This window comes from Nomascus leucogenys, chromosome 22a, assembly GCF_006542625.1.
Source record: "Nomascus leucogenys isolate Asia chromosome 22a, Asia_NLE_v1, whole genome shotgun sequence".
Lineage (NCBI taxonomy): Eukaryota > Metazoa > Chordata > Mammalia > Primates > Hylobatidae > Nomascus > Nomascus leucogenys.
In genome coordinates, this window is record NC_044402.1 from 70066437 (window position 1) to 70082280 (window position 15844).

The 15844-nt window shown below is 41.8% G+C and overlaps 1 protein-coding gene across 10 annotated transcripts in view; it reads left to right on the forward strand.

The window, feature by feature from the left end:
* The window catches only part of LOC100583865 (kelch-like protein 23), a 63172-nt gene extending 48278 nt beyond the window's left edge, over positions 1-14894 (forward strand). Inside the window, exons 4-7 of one of the 10 annotated variants that reach the window (XR_004027691.1) lie at positions 7752-7977; positions 12084-12184; positions 13157-13817; positions 14525-14894. Coding sequence is in view for 4 of the 10 variants with exons in the window: in XM_030802261.1 (XP_030658121.1) it covers positions 7752-7977; positions 12084-12147 (290 nt within the window). In the remaining 6 variants the exon portion in view is untranslated. Of the gene's footprint in view, positions 1-7751; positions 7978-12083; positions 12185-13156 lie in introns of those variants that run through there. The other 9 variants (XR_004027690.1, XR_004027692.1, XM_030802261.1 and 6 more) reach the window with 9 other exon arrangements.
* The last annotated feature ends 950 nt before the right edge of the window (positions 14895-15844 follow it).

Below are 15844 nucleotides of genomic sequence, written 5' to 3' on the forward strand. Positions count from 1 at the left end.
CTTCTTTTATACTCACTTGCCCAGCTGAGTATAACTTCTTTGGGCCTGCACCAGAGCAGCTGAACACTGGCACAGTGCCTTAAATTTATGACCACAAAGCTGAAACAAACACTCTATATCTGCTCCATAATCCTAAAATGTTTCCCTAGTAAGATCAATATTTTACTCTCTGAGTCAACTATTTTATGTCTTTTTTTTTTCCTAAAAATTTCAACCTCCCTCTTTTTTCCCTTTCCTTTTTTTTTCTAAGATAAATGCTGTAGAACATAAACCCTTCGTCAATGGCCCCACTTTCACATACTTTACTGAAAAAACGTAAGCAACTAAACAGGAACTCTATTCTTCTAACCACCAAATCTTTCTACACTTGTGTCAATATTTCCTGTTCTCCCACTTGTTATAATTCAAATGCCGTTGCTCTATCAAAGCAGTCATGCTCTGGATTCTATCTTCTCTTGTTTTCTCAAGGACATCACTCTTGCAATTGTCCTCGCTCTCATAGATCACCAGTTTCTCCCCTTATTATGTGGAATTTGCAATTCTTAAACTACTATCTTTTTTTTTTTTTTTTTTTTTTGATATGAAGTCTTGCTCTGTCACCCAGGTTGGAATGCAATGGTGCAATCTTGGCTCACTGAAGCCTCCGCCTCCAGGATTCAAGAGATTCTCCTGCCTCAGCCTCCTGAGTAGTTGGGACTACAGGCACACGCCACCACATCTGGCTAATTTTTTGTATTTTTGTATTTTTAGTAGAGTAGAGGGTTTCCCCATGTTTGTTAGGTGGGTCTCAAACTCCTGACCTCAGGTAAGCCACCCGCCTCGGCCTTCCAAAGTGCTGGGATTACAGGTGCATGTCACCGTGCCTGGCCTTAAACTATCATCCTTTAAAAAACCCTGTTGGTAAAAAGATCCTCAGTTCCAGCTGGGCGTGGTGGCTCACACCTGCAATCCCAGTACTTTGGGAGGCCAAGGCAGGCAGATCACTTGAGGTCAGGAGTTCAAGACCAGCCTAGCCTGAAATAAAATACAAAAATTAGCTGGGTGTGGTGGCAGGCACCTGTAATGCCAGCTACTTGGGAGGCTGAGGCAGTAGAATTGCTTGAACCTGCGAGGCAGAGGCTGCAGTGAGCTGAGATGGTGCCACTGCACTCCAGCCTGGGCGACAGAGTGAGACTCCATAGCAAAAAAAAAAAAAGATCCTCAATTCCCTCTGGGAGGCCATCAACAAGGAGGGAGGAGGGAGGATAATTGAGCTCAGGAGTTCAACACCAGCCTGGCCAACATAGCAAGATCCCATCTCTATTTTTAAAAATAAATAAACCTCAGTTGTCCTTAGATACCCTTCCAGTAACATGTCATTTCTTTGCTCCCCTTTATAGAAAAACTTCTTGAAAGAACTGTTAACCCCACACTGTTCCACCTACTCCAGGGCTTCCACCCTCATCACATCACTGAAACCACTGTTATCAAGTCATCTGTGACTTACATGTTGCCAAATTCAGTAGATACTTCTTTTTCCTCATTTTGCCTGAGCCTTGTGCAAACTGATCTGATCCACTTTGACCCTTCTCAATTATTAGCTTCTTTTTGTAGGTATCAGTAGCCTCCAGTACATACAGGTAAATGAGGACTATAGGTCTCTTTTGATTCTGAGCTGGGTACTTTATGAAGAACATTTTAGCAAACTACTAATTAGCCCCCCTTATAAACATAAAATCTTGAATTTTTCATTCTTCCGATTTATGTCTTCCCCCAGAAACATTGACTCCAGTGATTCATTCTGAGGTTCTGGCTACTGTTACCCCAAATTCCCAAATTAGTGCCCTATTTCCAGTGTCACCATACTTCACCATATGCTTCTCCACTGCAAGTGGAGATGTAGTACTAAAACCTTTGATTTTTCTACCTTGTTAACTCTTCTAAAAATGTTTGCTTTTCAAGAAGAGTTATCACTTAGGATCTGTCATCTATAAATGATTATTGATTTTGATGATTTCTCAAGAATGAATTAATTGTTACGATAGTGTATGATTGTCTGCTGCCCTACTCCACTGGCTGAGAGACCCATCAGTATCTAAGAGAACTTATCAGTTCAGTAGGGTCAGGGGTCTTTTACCTTCTTAGATGGTGCTATTTAGTGCCATGCTTAGTACTGTTGGACTTGCAGCCAAACTAATTGGTTACTCTTGAAGAATATTAAGAAACCAACTAATTATTCTAAAAATTGGTGATGGGAGAAAATCAAGCACTTACCTTCTTTTTCTTGTATGTACATCAAGGAAACCAAATTGTGAATATGGTACTTTTTTTTTTTTTTAATGAGAGAGGGTCTTGCTTTCTCACCGAGGCTGGAGTGCAATGTGCAATGGCCTGTTCACACACACACTGCTTGGGCTCAATTGATCCTCCCACTTCAGCCTCCCAGGTAGCTGGAACTACAGATGCTTGCCACCATGCTCAGCTTTTTTTTTTTTTTTTTGGTATTTTTTTGTAGAGATGCGGGTTTCACCATGTTGCCCAGGCTGGTCTCGAACTCCTGCAGTCAAGTGAGCCACCTGTCTTGGCCTCCCAAAGTGCTGGGATTATAGGTGTGAGCCACCGCACCCAGCCAATTTTTTTTTTTTTTTTTTTTTTTTTTTGAGACAGAGTCTCGCTCTGTCGCTCAGGCTGGAGTGCAGTGGTGCAATCTTGGCTCACTGCAACCTCTGCCTCCCGGGTCAAGCGATTCTCCTACCTCAGCCTCCTGAGTAGCTGAGATTACAGGTGCACACCACCACGCCCGGCTGATTTTTGTCTTTTTAGTAGAGACAGGGTTTCACCATGTTGGTCAGGCTGGTCTAGAACTCCTGACCTCATGATCTGCCCACCTTCGCCTCCGAAAGTGCTGGGATTACAGGCGTAGGCCACCGCGCCCCGCCCGAATTTTTTTTTTTTTTTAACAGAAGAACTCCAGCTAGTGAATGCAGAAGAAATGACAGACTATTACTATTTTGACGCTTGAATGAAATAATGGATCTAGGCAATGATTATTGATAGCTGCTGAAATCATTAGGTGAGAGGCTGATGAGGAACTTTATAATGATGGATCAGGCTGACAACACTTGAACCCACCGATTAATTTTAATATTCCAAAAAGAGAGGCAAACAGACATTATGTACTTACTGGTGTGATGCAATAAGAACACAGCATCGCGTATGAAGTACTCTTCCAAAAATATCTAGCCTAAATCTTATCAAGCCTCTAGACCTAATTTTCAGTTTATGTGAAATACACAAGATGGAGAAATGTGTTAAATAACACCTCAGGATACAATTAATCAAATCTAGAATGTAACAAATTCATAGGGAAAATGACTTGATTTCATCAACAAATAAATGGCAAGAAAAGCAGAAGAAACTATAGGTTGAAAGAAATTTAAGAGCCATTGCATATCACAATGCAACATGTGAATAGCATTTGGATCCTGATTTGCATAATACAACTTAAAAAATATTTATAAGACAATAAAAAATTTAAATACTGACTGGATATTTGATGACATTGAGTAATTTTGTTAATTTGTTGGGTATGATAATGGTAAATATGGTTATATATTTTTAAAAAGAGTCCTTATTCTTAAAGATGCATAGATAAGACTTTGTAGATTAAATCAATATGTCTATCATTTGCTCTAAAATAATCTTGTGAGGGCTTTGGGAAAGTGGGTTGGCATGTAGATAAAATAAGACTGAACATATGCTGATGCATGTGGAAGGTGGATGATGGCTATTCAGAGGGTTATTATACTATTTATATTATACTTTTTACTTTTGAAATATGCTTGAAAATTTCTATAATAAAAAGAAAACAAGCAAGCAAAAAGAAAAAAAAAAATCCAAACTTGAAACCAAAAGGCTTGCAACACTCTGAGCTCTCCCCTTAAGAATTCTTTCCAGGCTGGGCGCAGTGGCTCACGCCTGTAATCCCAGCACTTTGGGAGGCTGAGGCGGGTGGATCACCTGAGGCCGGGAGTTCGAGACCAGCCTGACCAACATGGAGAAAACTCGTCTCTACTAAAAATACAAAAAAATTCGCCGGGTGTGGTGGCACGTGTCTGTAATCCCAGCTACTGGGGAGGCTGAGGCAGGAGAATCGCTTGAACCCGGGAGACGGAGGTTGTGGTGAGCCAAGATTGCGCCATTGCACTCTAGCCTAGGCAACAAGAGCGAAACTCTGTTTCCAAAAAAAAAGAAAAAAGAATTCTTTCCAAAGTCTATGAATGGTTTGTTTTGGGACCCCTGATTCTCTCAAAATTCCCCATGGCTTTTTCAAGTTAATGTATTTCTTCATTTCTGTTTTTGAGGATAGAATTATTTCCTCTGGGATTTTCCTACTAATTGCAGTCAGTAATGCTTCCCAATGTATGGATTAAGGCTGTCCTCCCAGTAGGAGGTGCTACCTCAAAGTATGGTGGCAGCTTAGCCTTTAGAGTAAGTGCCAAAGGCCTTCCAGTGCTGCTCCTGTCTCCATACTGCTTTCCTGGGACCTCTGCGTCATAGTGAAATTTTTAGAGTAGATTTGCTTCTGGAATAATTTTCCACCAATTTGCTGCCAAAATTGTGTGGGCCAGATTTCCTCCAGACTACAGTTTACCCATCTCAGCTGGTTCTGCTTTTTCCCCCTTCTTTCCTTAATGAGGTTTGTAGACTCTTTTAAATATTCCTGGTTTGACATGGTGGCACACACCTGTAATCCCAGCACTTTGGGAGGCTGAGGCAGGAGCATTGGTTGAGGCCAGGTGTTCGAGACTAGCTTGGGCAACATGGCAAGACCCTGTCTCTACAAAAAAATACAAAAATTAGCCAGGTGAGGTGGTCCGAACCTGTGGTCCCAGCTACTCAGGAAGCTGAGGTGGGAGGGTCACTTGAGCTCAGGAAGTTAAGGCTACAGCAAGCTATGATTGTGCCACTGCACTCCAGCCTGGATGACAGAATGAGACCCTGTCATATGTGTGTTTATGTTTGTGTGTGTTGGACTTGCATATATATATCAAACATGTATGCCAGTCTTCTACCCTAGGGAGAGTGCTTCATGTTCTTATTTCATTGCCATTGCTGTTACTGTTGAAGTTTGCCCAGTCCGTTTCTTTAGTGTGTATTCTGAACGAGGTCACATCAGAATTTGTGGATCATGGTATTAAATGCAATTTGGGGAAAGGGGGACTCTTTAGGAAAAATAATACCAAATTATGGATACAAAATTAGGCAGGAGGCCAGGCGTGGTGGCTCACGCCTGTAATCCCAGCACTTTGGGAGGCCGAGGTGGGCAGATCACCTGAGGTCAGGAATTCAAGACCAGCCTGTCCAATGTGGTGAAACTCCGTCTCTACTAAAAATACAAAAATTAGCTGGGCATGGTGGCATGCCTGTAGTCCCAGTACTCAGGAGGCTGAGGCAAGAGAATCTCCTGAACCCGGGAGACAGAGGTTGCAGTGACATCGTGCCATTGCACTCCAGCCTGGGTAACAGAACGAGACTCTGTTTCAAAAAAAAAAATTAGGAAAATGAATATATATTTAGAATAAATACGTAAATCACAACAAAGGCAAATAGCACAAGCATCACAAAATCCAGGACAAAAAACTACTTGAACGTAATTAACTGCCAGAAACATTCCCATGTTTTTTCCCTACATTTTTGAGCCACATAGAGTTTGGTTACTCTTCAATTTTGTAATATTTTTTACAGACAGAGTATTTTCAATGGAGAGGGTATAAGGATAATTTACTTTTTTCTAGAATAATTAGAATTCCTCTATAAAGTTTTAAAAAAATTATTGGTTGTTTAGAAAAGTGTCAGCTTAATAAGTTGTTATCAGTGATGTCTTACAAATATGTAAGAGTTCCCTGGTGGTCTAGTGGCTAGAAAAAATTTAAAAAAGAAAAAATATATTTAAGAGTATTACAAATTTGAGGACACTTTTGTAAGTCTTTTTCACATATGAGTGGTAAGATTTCAGGATGTGTAAGTGTACTTCAGGGCACTCATTAAACAGTTTGTCATCAATGTCATTAAAATGGTGTATTATGGGCTGGGCGTGGTGGCTCATGCCTGTAATCCCAGCACTTTGGGAGGCCGAGGCGGGCGGATCACAAGGTCAGGAGATTGAGACCATCCTGGCTAACATGGTGAAACCCCGTCTCTACTAAAAATACAAAAAATTACCTGGGCGTGGTTGCGGGCACCTGTAGTCCCAGCTACTCGGGACCCTGAGGCAGAAGAATGGCGTGAACCCGGGAGGCGGAGCTTGCAGTGAGCCGACCATCGCGCCACTGCACTCCAGCCTGGGTGACAGAGCGAGACTCGGTCTCAAAAAAAAAAAAAAAAGGTGTATTATGATTTTAGGTTGTATTTGTTGATGTCATTGTTTTCTTTTCTTTCTTTCTTTCTTTTTTTGAAATGGAGCCTTGCTCCATCACCCAGGCTGGAGTGCAATGGTGCAACCTCAGCTCACTGCAACCTCCACCTCCGAGGTTCAAGTGATTCTTCTGCCTCAGCCTCCCGAATAGCTCGGACTACAAGTGAGCACCACCACTCCCAGCTAATTTTTGTATATTTTTTAGTAGAGACGGGGTTTTGCCATATTGGCCAGTCTGGTCTTCAACTCCTGACCTCATGATCTGCCTGCCTCGGCCTCCCAAAGTGCTGGGATTACAGGTGTGAGCTACCACACCCGGCCGATCTCATTATTTTCAAATCATAAAAAATTTTAATTTTTTCCAACATATTCTTGTGATTTGCTCCACTGTGTTATTTGGGTTATACAAATCCAAGAAGCTTATTCATTTCTTTTTTGAAATTTATTTATGCTTAATGAATCACTGATATTGGTATGATTTGAAAACTTCTTTCTTATAATTTGCTTCTTGAATACAGAATAATCTCCACTGATTTTGTCACTCATGTTTATGACTTTAGCTTCATATTCTATTAATTTTATCTCAGTTTTTTCAGTTCTTTAATAAACTAGGAACCGTACTTTCTTCACATCTTATTAAAATGTTTAAAAACGTCTGCTTAAATTACATTTATAGTGGTTTTTTCTCAATTCAATTTCTTTTTAGACAGAAACTCAAAATACTTGTGTCACTTCAGCACCATTGAACACTGGGGAAGTGGAATGGAGGGAGATTTGAAATGGAAAGAACAGGCCGGGCACGGTGGCTCACGCTTGTAATCCCAGCGCTTTGGGAGGCCGAGGCGGGCGGATCACGAGGTCAGGAGATCGAGACCACGGTGAAACCCTGTCTCTACTAAAAAATACAAAAAATTAGCCGGGCGTGGTGGCGGGTGCCTGTAGTCCCAGCTACTTGGAGAGGCTGAGGCAGGAGAATGGCGTGAACCCGGGAGGCGGAGCTTGCAGTGAGCCGACCATCGCGCCACTGCACTCCAGCCTAGGGGACAGAGCGAGACTCTGTCTCAAAAAAAAAAAAAAAAAAAAAGAAATGGAAAGAACAACAGTTTGATGATTTTGGTTAAAATACCTTTTACAAATTTAATAAAACCATATGACCTTGTGAACACATTATTAGGATCCCTCCCAGGTCCTTGGAAAGGGCCAATATAATGGAGGGGTCCTGAAGCTTAAACTTTATTGGCTTCACTGCAAACCCTTCTCTGATCTTGAGTATGTAACACAGATCCACTCTTCCTCCTTCTGGACTAAGTGTTTTTCTGTGTTTTGTGTGCCAGATCTTCTTTTTCTCCTCCAGATGCATTCTCCACCAGCTCCTTCTCTACCAGGAGGCTGATCTATGCAGAGGAGAGCACTAACAACAGAGTAGGGGAAGGGAGCATTCACTCCAGCCTTCATTCCCCTGGCTCCATTCCTGCAGGGTTGGCATGGCTTGGATACATCCTCAGGGACCTCTCCGTACAGTCCTCTTTCTCACCAGTGACTAGCTCCTCCTTTTGCTCCACCACCCTCCCCTTGGGATGGTAATGGAGCCCTCAATATTACTAACTTTGGGGTACCACACTATCCCTCAGAATTTACTTATGCCCTTCCCACACCTTTGTAAAAAGTACTTTATTACATTTTCCTGCTGCCAGATGATCATGGTAGCACATACCTGTAATCCCAGCTAGTCAGGAGGCTGAGGAGGGAGGATCCATAGAGCCCAAGAGTTTGAGACACCATCTCAAAAAAAAAAAAAAAATCTTGCTGAGACTCTAATACAGTTTGTAACATCAACCTTGTGTAGGCAGTAACTTCACTGTACATTTAACTTCCTCTAAAATCATTTTTAATTACTGTCTTTATTTTCAAGGGATCAGCATAGTCTTACCCCTAAGGCGATATGATCAAAGGATAATTATCTTCTATCTGCTTAATACCTGGATTTTTTATGTGGCTATTTTCATTACTTTAAAAAATCTCGTTCTAGGCAGGGCACAGTAGCTCACACCTGTAATCCCAGCACTTTGGAAGGCCAAGGTGGGAGGATTGCTTGAGGCCAGGAGTTCATAACCAGCCTGAGCAACATAGTGAGACTGTCTCTACAAAAGAAGTTAAAAATTATCCGGGTGTGTGTGGTAGCGTGTGCCTTGCAGTCCCAGCTACTCTGGAGGCTAAGATGGGAGGATCACCTGAGCCCAGGAGTTCAAGGCTGCAGGAAGCCATGATCATACCACTGCACTCCAACCTGGGCAACAGAGCTAGACCTTGTTTCAAAAAAAAAAAGGTCTTTTTTAAAATTTGGATAACCATTCTAGAATTAGAATTAGACGTGGTAACAATCTTTTCAACAAATGTTGCTGGAGCAATTATTGTTCATCCATATAGAAAAACAAGGAACTTTGCCATCTGCCTTATATTATGCCCCAAAATTAATTTAACGTGAATCATAGAACTAAATGTGAAAATAAAACAATACAGATTCTAGAAGAAATTAGGGGAGAATATCTCTGTGCATTTGGAGTAGGCAATGATTTTTTAAACGCAACATAAAAAGCACTAATTATCCAAAGACACCAATAGGAGAGTGAAAAAGAAAGCCATAGACTGGGGGGAAGAAATCCACAATTCCTACATCTGATGTAACCTTTGTATCCAGATTCATATAAAGAATCCTAATTGATAAAATTGGAAGAATTGATAAAATTGGTAATCCTAATTGATAAAATTGGAAGAATCCTAATTTATAAAAATCCTAATTGATAAAATTGGTAAAAATTAATTTAAAAAAAACACACACTTTTTTTTTTAAGAGACACATCCGGCTAATTTTTAAATTATTTTTTGTAGATTCAAGGTCTGGGTCTCACTATGTTGCCCAGGCTGGTCTCAAACTCCTGGCCTCCCAAAGTGCTGGGATTACAGTCATGAGCCACTGCGTCTGGCCAACTCTCACAGTCTTTAAATGGGCAAGGCCCTGCACAAAGGAGGACGTCAAATGGCAAATGAGCATCTGAAAAGGTGCTTAACATTGTAAATCAAGGAAATGCAAATTAAAGGCGCAATGAGATACCACCACACCACCATGTGGCCAAAATTTAAGAGAATGACAGACCAGCTGCCCTGCCTCTGGCAGGGGTCCCTGGTGCGGGCGGAGCTTGATGAGAGGCGCATGCTGCTGGCAGGGCACCGCTGTGTGAGCTGGGACTGGCTCGCAGCCCACCTTGATGGCCCAGCAGTCGGACAAGGCCATGAAGTGCTGCTCCCTGGAGGAGATTCAAAGCACGATCACAGCAAAAGCACCTGGGAGTACGATTTGACCAAATTCCTGGCAGAGCATCCTGGTGGGAAAGAAGTCTTAAGGGAATAAGCTGGAGAGATGCTACTGAAAACTTCGAGGATGTCGGGCACTCTACAGATGCCAGAGAGTTGACCAAATCGTAAATCATTGGGGTTTCATCTGGATGACAGATAAAGTTAACTAAGCCTTCAGAATTTTTCTTTTTTTGAGACAGAGTCTCACTCTGTTGTCCAGGCTGGAGTGTAATGGCATGATCTCAGCTCACTGCAACCTCCGCCTCCCAGGTTCAAGCGATTCTCCTGCCTCAGCCTCCCAAGTAGCTGGGATTACAGGTGTGCACCACCATGCCTGGCTAATTTTTGTATTTTTAGTAGAGACTAGGTTTCACCATTTTGGTCAGGCTGGTCTCGAACTCCTGACCTCGTGATCCGCCCACTTTGGCCTCCCAAAGTCCTAGGATTACAAGCATAAGCTACTGTGCCCAGCCTTTTTTTTTTTTTTTTTTTTTTTTTTCAGGAGATGGTTTATCTCTATGTTGTCCAGGCTGGTTTCCAACTCCTGAGCTCAAGGGATCCCCCTGAGTGGTTGGGACTACTGGCATGCACCACTGGAAACCCTTATTACTACTGTTGACTTTAATTCCATTTAGTGGACCAGTTGAGTGATCCCAGCCATCTCAGCACTGGCCAAAGCCTTCCTGTGTTGCCTCTACATGTAGGCAGAAGACTAAATAGCTTTTCAGAAGCCAATGAAAGAAAAGACTGCTTTGGATTAGGGAGAAAAGAAGCCAGTGTTAATTAACTATTTCAACTGTCAGCAGCCTTCATCTGAAAGAATAATTTTTAATGTGTCTCTTTCTCTTTCCTCCTACACCAGAAACAAAACAAGAATAATTGTTCGATTCTTTCTAAAACTTTTCTTTTTTTTTTTTTTTGAGACGGAGTCTCACTCTCGCCCAGGCTGGAGTGCAGTGGCACGATCTCGGCTCACTGCAAGCTACGCCTCCCAGGTTCACGCCATTCTCCTGCCTCAGCCTCCCGGAGTAGCTGGGACTACAGGCACCCACTACCATGCCCGGCTAGATTTTTTGTATTTTTAGTAGATACTGGGTTTCACCGTGTTAGCCACGATGGTCTCAATCTCCTGACCTCGTGATCCGCCCGCCTTGGCCTCCCAAAGTGCTGGGATTACAGGCGTGAGCCACCGTGCTCGGCCTTTTTAAAACTTTTCAAGTGTGCCTTTTTATTCACCAACTTTATTTTGAAGTCTCTTCACTACGTAGCTTACTTATTGTAAGCATGAGCTTTTAATATTAATATTATATGTGGCTTAGAGTGAATAATGGAGATTACAAAAGGTGGGAGGGTGAGAGCAGGGGTGAGCACTGAAAAATTACCTATTGGGTACAATGTTCACTATTTAGGTGATGGATGCACTAAAAGCCCAGACTTCGCCACTATGTAATATGTGCATGTTAAGACATCTGCACTGGTACTCCCTAAATATATAAAAATAAAAATTAAAATAAAAAAATAAAATAATATCTGGCTTTAAAACATGACAGCGCATTGTCCAGGATGTTTAGCAACTACATTGCTGGTGTGAGTGAAAAATGATATGACCACTTTGGAAAGCTGTTTAGCAACATATATTAGAGCTAACCACATGCCTGCCCTGTGACCCATGATTTCATTCTTAGGCATACACCTAACAGAAATGAGTGCAGAAGACATGGATAAGAATGTTCAGAATAGCTTTATTCATAACAGCAAAAAACTAGAAACAACAAAATGGTCAGAAACAGAAGAATGGGCCAGACATTGTGGCTCACGCCTGTAATCCCAGCACTTTGAGAGGCCAAGGTGGATGGATCCCTTGAGGTCAGAAGTTTGAAACAAGCCTGGCCAACATGGCAAAACCCTGTCTCTACTTAAAACAGTACAAAAATTAGCCAGGCGTGGTGGCAGGCACCTATAATCCCAGCTACTTGGGATGTTGAGGCACGAGAATCATTTGAACCCAGGGGGGCAGAGGTTGCAGTGAGCCGAGATTGTGCCACTGCACTCTAGCCTGGGCAACAGAGCGAGACTGTGTCTCAAAAAAAAGGATAAGAAATGGAAGAATGGATAAATCAGTTGTGGTATGTGTGTATACCACATGTTATGGACTGTTTGTAGTTCCCCAAAATTCATACGTTGACATCCTAACCTCCAGTGGGATGGTATTAGGAAGTGGGGCCTTTGGGAGGTAATCAGGTCATGATGGTAGAGCCCTCATGAATGGGATTTAGTACCTTGTAAGAAAAGACTGGAGAGTTTGCTTCCTTTCTGCTTTTCACCATATAAGGATACGTGAAGAAGATGGCCATCTGCAAACCAGGAAGCAGGTCATCATGAGACACCAGATCTAACAGCATCTTGATCTTGGACTTCCCAGCCTCCAAAACTGTGAGCAATAAATTTCTGTTCTTTAAGACACCCAGTCTATGATATTTTGTTATAGCTGTCCAAACTGAGACCCAGATATATACATACTACATGATCTAGAACAGGCAAAGCTAATCAATGGTAGTTACTTTTAAGGAGGGTATTGACTGGGAGAGGAGCACAAAGGAACTTTCTGGAGTGCTGAAATGTTTTATATCTCAATCTGGATGGTAATTACAAGGTGGTGTTCACTTGTGAAACTTCATTGAGCACTTAAAATTCATGCACCTTACAGTTTGTGTGTTATAATTCAATTAAAAAAGTGTTTAGCCCCCAAAGGCCCTTCTTTTCTCTTTATCTGTCACAGCTATTTTATTTTACATGAAGTCTTGGTAAAGAATCTGTGCGGTTTTATCAACTTCCATGTATTGTCTTCTATAGAAGATCTACTTATGATTTTATGCATGCTGATCTCGTCCACTTGCCAAATGTAGCAAATTGACCCAAATAAATTTGGCTGTTCACAATTATTAGATAATTTAGGGGATAGTGGAGGCCACCAATTGTTAGACATAGGGGTGGGCTCTAGGTCTCCCCTTAATAACCTCACTTTCATATGACTTATTACAATGAAGGAAGATTTTTTAGACAAGATTCACATTCAAACATCTATTAGCAAGAAAACACAAAAGTAGTCCTACAACCTATTCCCAAAATTCAGGGAGACACTAGATTTCTGGCTTTTAGGCAATCTGATATTCATCTTACACACACACACACACACACACACACACACACAGAGAGAGAGAAATAGAAAAACTTAGCAAGCCTAGCAGCCTTCAGAGTGGTACTCTTGGCCTGGAGTTTTGATTTAGTTGAGTTTTCTGCCCCTTAGTGATGAATTCTCTCAATTGCCCTAACCAAAAGTCTAAAATATTATCATCATCTGCCTTGAATAATTTTTCATGGATTTTTTCCCCCTCGCATTTAAAGTCCAGGTTAGAGTGATAAGTCCATTCTACGAAGCCATCAGGGTTGGTATGCAACTACAGGATGTTGGGACTTGGCTTCCTTCTGTCTTGCTGCTTTGCCACACCTATGGTGTTTCCTTCATTTGCTTGGTCCAGTTTTGCTCATCATCCACATCTAGCTAGTTGAAGAAAAGAGAAAAGGAGGTAAGAGAACAAACTCATTCCATTTAAGAATGACCTGGAAGTTGCACACATCACTTCCACTCATGTCTCATAGGCCAGACATTGTCTTACTAAGCTTCAAGGAAGGCTAGAAAAATGTAGTTTTTATTTCTGATTGGCCATGCATTTTGTTGAAAGCCACAGGTGATTTTATTATTATATAGGAAGGAGAGAGCCAAGAGATAAGTAACGGTATCTGCCACAATGACAAAATTGGTTTCGGTCAGCTTGCAAATCTTCTTAGTCTGTTTTGTGTTGCTATAAATGAATACCTGAGGCTGGATAATTTTTTTAAAAGAGGTTTATTTGGCTCACAATTCTGCAGGCTGTACAAGAAGCATGACACCCACCAGCATCTTCTTGGCTCCCAGTAAGGGCTTTTCTGCTGAGTCAAACATGGTGGAAAAGGTCAAAGAGAAGCAGGCATGTGTGAAGAAAGACCAAATCTGAGGGGCACCCTGGTATAACAACCCATTGTTTCATAACAACCCATTCTCATAGGAACTAACCCTTTCCTCTGAGAGGCAATCAGAAGGAAAACTTACTGGCTACTACAAGAACAGCACCAAGCCATTCATAAGGGATCCATCCTCATGACCCATACACAAACCATATCATCTTATCAGCAATATGTACTCAGTCGGTCCCTCCTTCCTTGAAACATTCCCCGCTTTAGCTTCTATGGTGCCATATTTTCATAGCACCTCTCAGGGTCTGCTTATTCTAGCTGCTATACAGGGTTCTCTTCTTTTATTCATTATCCAAAAAATTCAAATGCTAGAGGGGTCAGTCTTGGATCCTCCCGTCTTTGTTGTCTATACTCTCCTTAGGAGAGCTCATATAATGACATGACTTAAAATGTCTGCTATATACTAATAGTTCCAAAATTTGTATCTTTAACCCTGACTTCTCCAAACTCATACCAACTGCCTACTTGACATCTTTACCTTGATGTCTAATAAGTGTTTCAACCTGAAACTGAGGGCTAACCTGATTTGGCCCACCAAACTTAACTTGTCTCATTTGTTTTTAGTTAATTTTAAAAGCTACATATTTAATAGCTAAAAGTCATGTAGCTAAGCAATATATAAATAAACTTCCACTAGCTTCCTTATAGATTACATATCTGAGATATAGGTCACCATGGTAATGGTTGCTTGTTTTTCAGGAACTTAGAGTCAGCTCTTGTCCAGCTTAAGCCAGCTGGGACCAACAACTCTTCAACTGGGCCTGCATGAGTGTCCAATGGGTGACCTTTTGGCATCACAGGACCAAGAGCTGAACCCTCAGATCATGCTAAAGCTGCAATTTTGTGGACATGTGTCCTATGAAGAGCTATGAAGCTTGACTATGCTTGTGCACATCACCAGTTGCCTCACTGTTTCTTACCCCAATTACCTTTCCCCATGCCTCAGACCACCTTGCTCCTTTATCCCGTAAATACCCTAAAACTCCATCTTTGGGAGCTGGATTTGAGATCTGTTCTCCTGTCTCCTCACTTGGCTGCTTCCTGAATAAACCCTTTCTCTGCAGCAAAATTTGTTGTCTCAGTGATTGGCATATTGTGCAACAGGCAGAACAAGCCCAATTCAGTAACAAAACCAAATCTTCAAAATAGAACAATGCTATTACCCTAGACTAAATGTTCTTAATATGAGGCTGGGAGCAGTAACCAATTCTTACTTAGTGTTTGGAAATGTAGGTGGGATTTTTCATTGTCACAGTGACTGGGGGTGCTACTTACATTTCTTCTGAAATCTCTCTTTTTAAACTCAGCATTATGTTTGTGAAATTTATCAATGTCAATTCCTGTAGATCTAGTTTACTTTTCTCACTATATAGAATTTCATTATTTAATTGTGCCACAGTTTAATTTAGTTACCCATTCTTTTGTGGTGAACATTTAGTTGATTTCCAGTTCCCTGAATTTACAAACCATACTGCTATGAATATTCTTTTTTTTTTTTTTTAGAGAAGGAGTCTTGCTCTGTCATCCAGGCTGGAGTGCGGTGGCATGATCTTGGCTCACTGCAATCTCCGCCTCCCAGGTTCAAGCAAGTCTCCTGCCTCAGCCTCCCAAGTAGCTGGGATTACAGGCATGCGCCACCATGCCTGGCTAATTTTCGTATTCTTAGTAGAGATGGGGTTTCCCCATGTTGGCCAGGCTGGTCTCAAACTCTTGACCTCGTGATCCACCCTCCTCAGCCTCCCAAAGTGCTGGGATTACAGGCATGAGCCACCGCACCTGGCCCGAATATTCTTGAACATGTTTTCTTGTGTACAGATGTGAACATTGCTCTAGAGTATATTCTTTTTTTTTTTTTAAATGAGACGGAGTCTTACTCGTCGCCCAGGCTGGAGTGCAATGGCGAGATCTCGACTCACTGCAACCTCTGCCTCCCAGGTTCAATCGATTCTCCTGCTTCAGCCTCCCTAGTAGTTGGGATTACAGGCACGTGCTACCATGCCTGGCTAATTTTTTTATTTT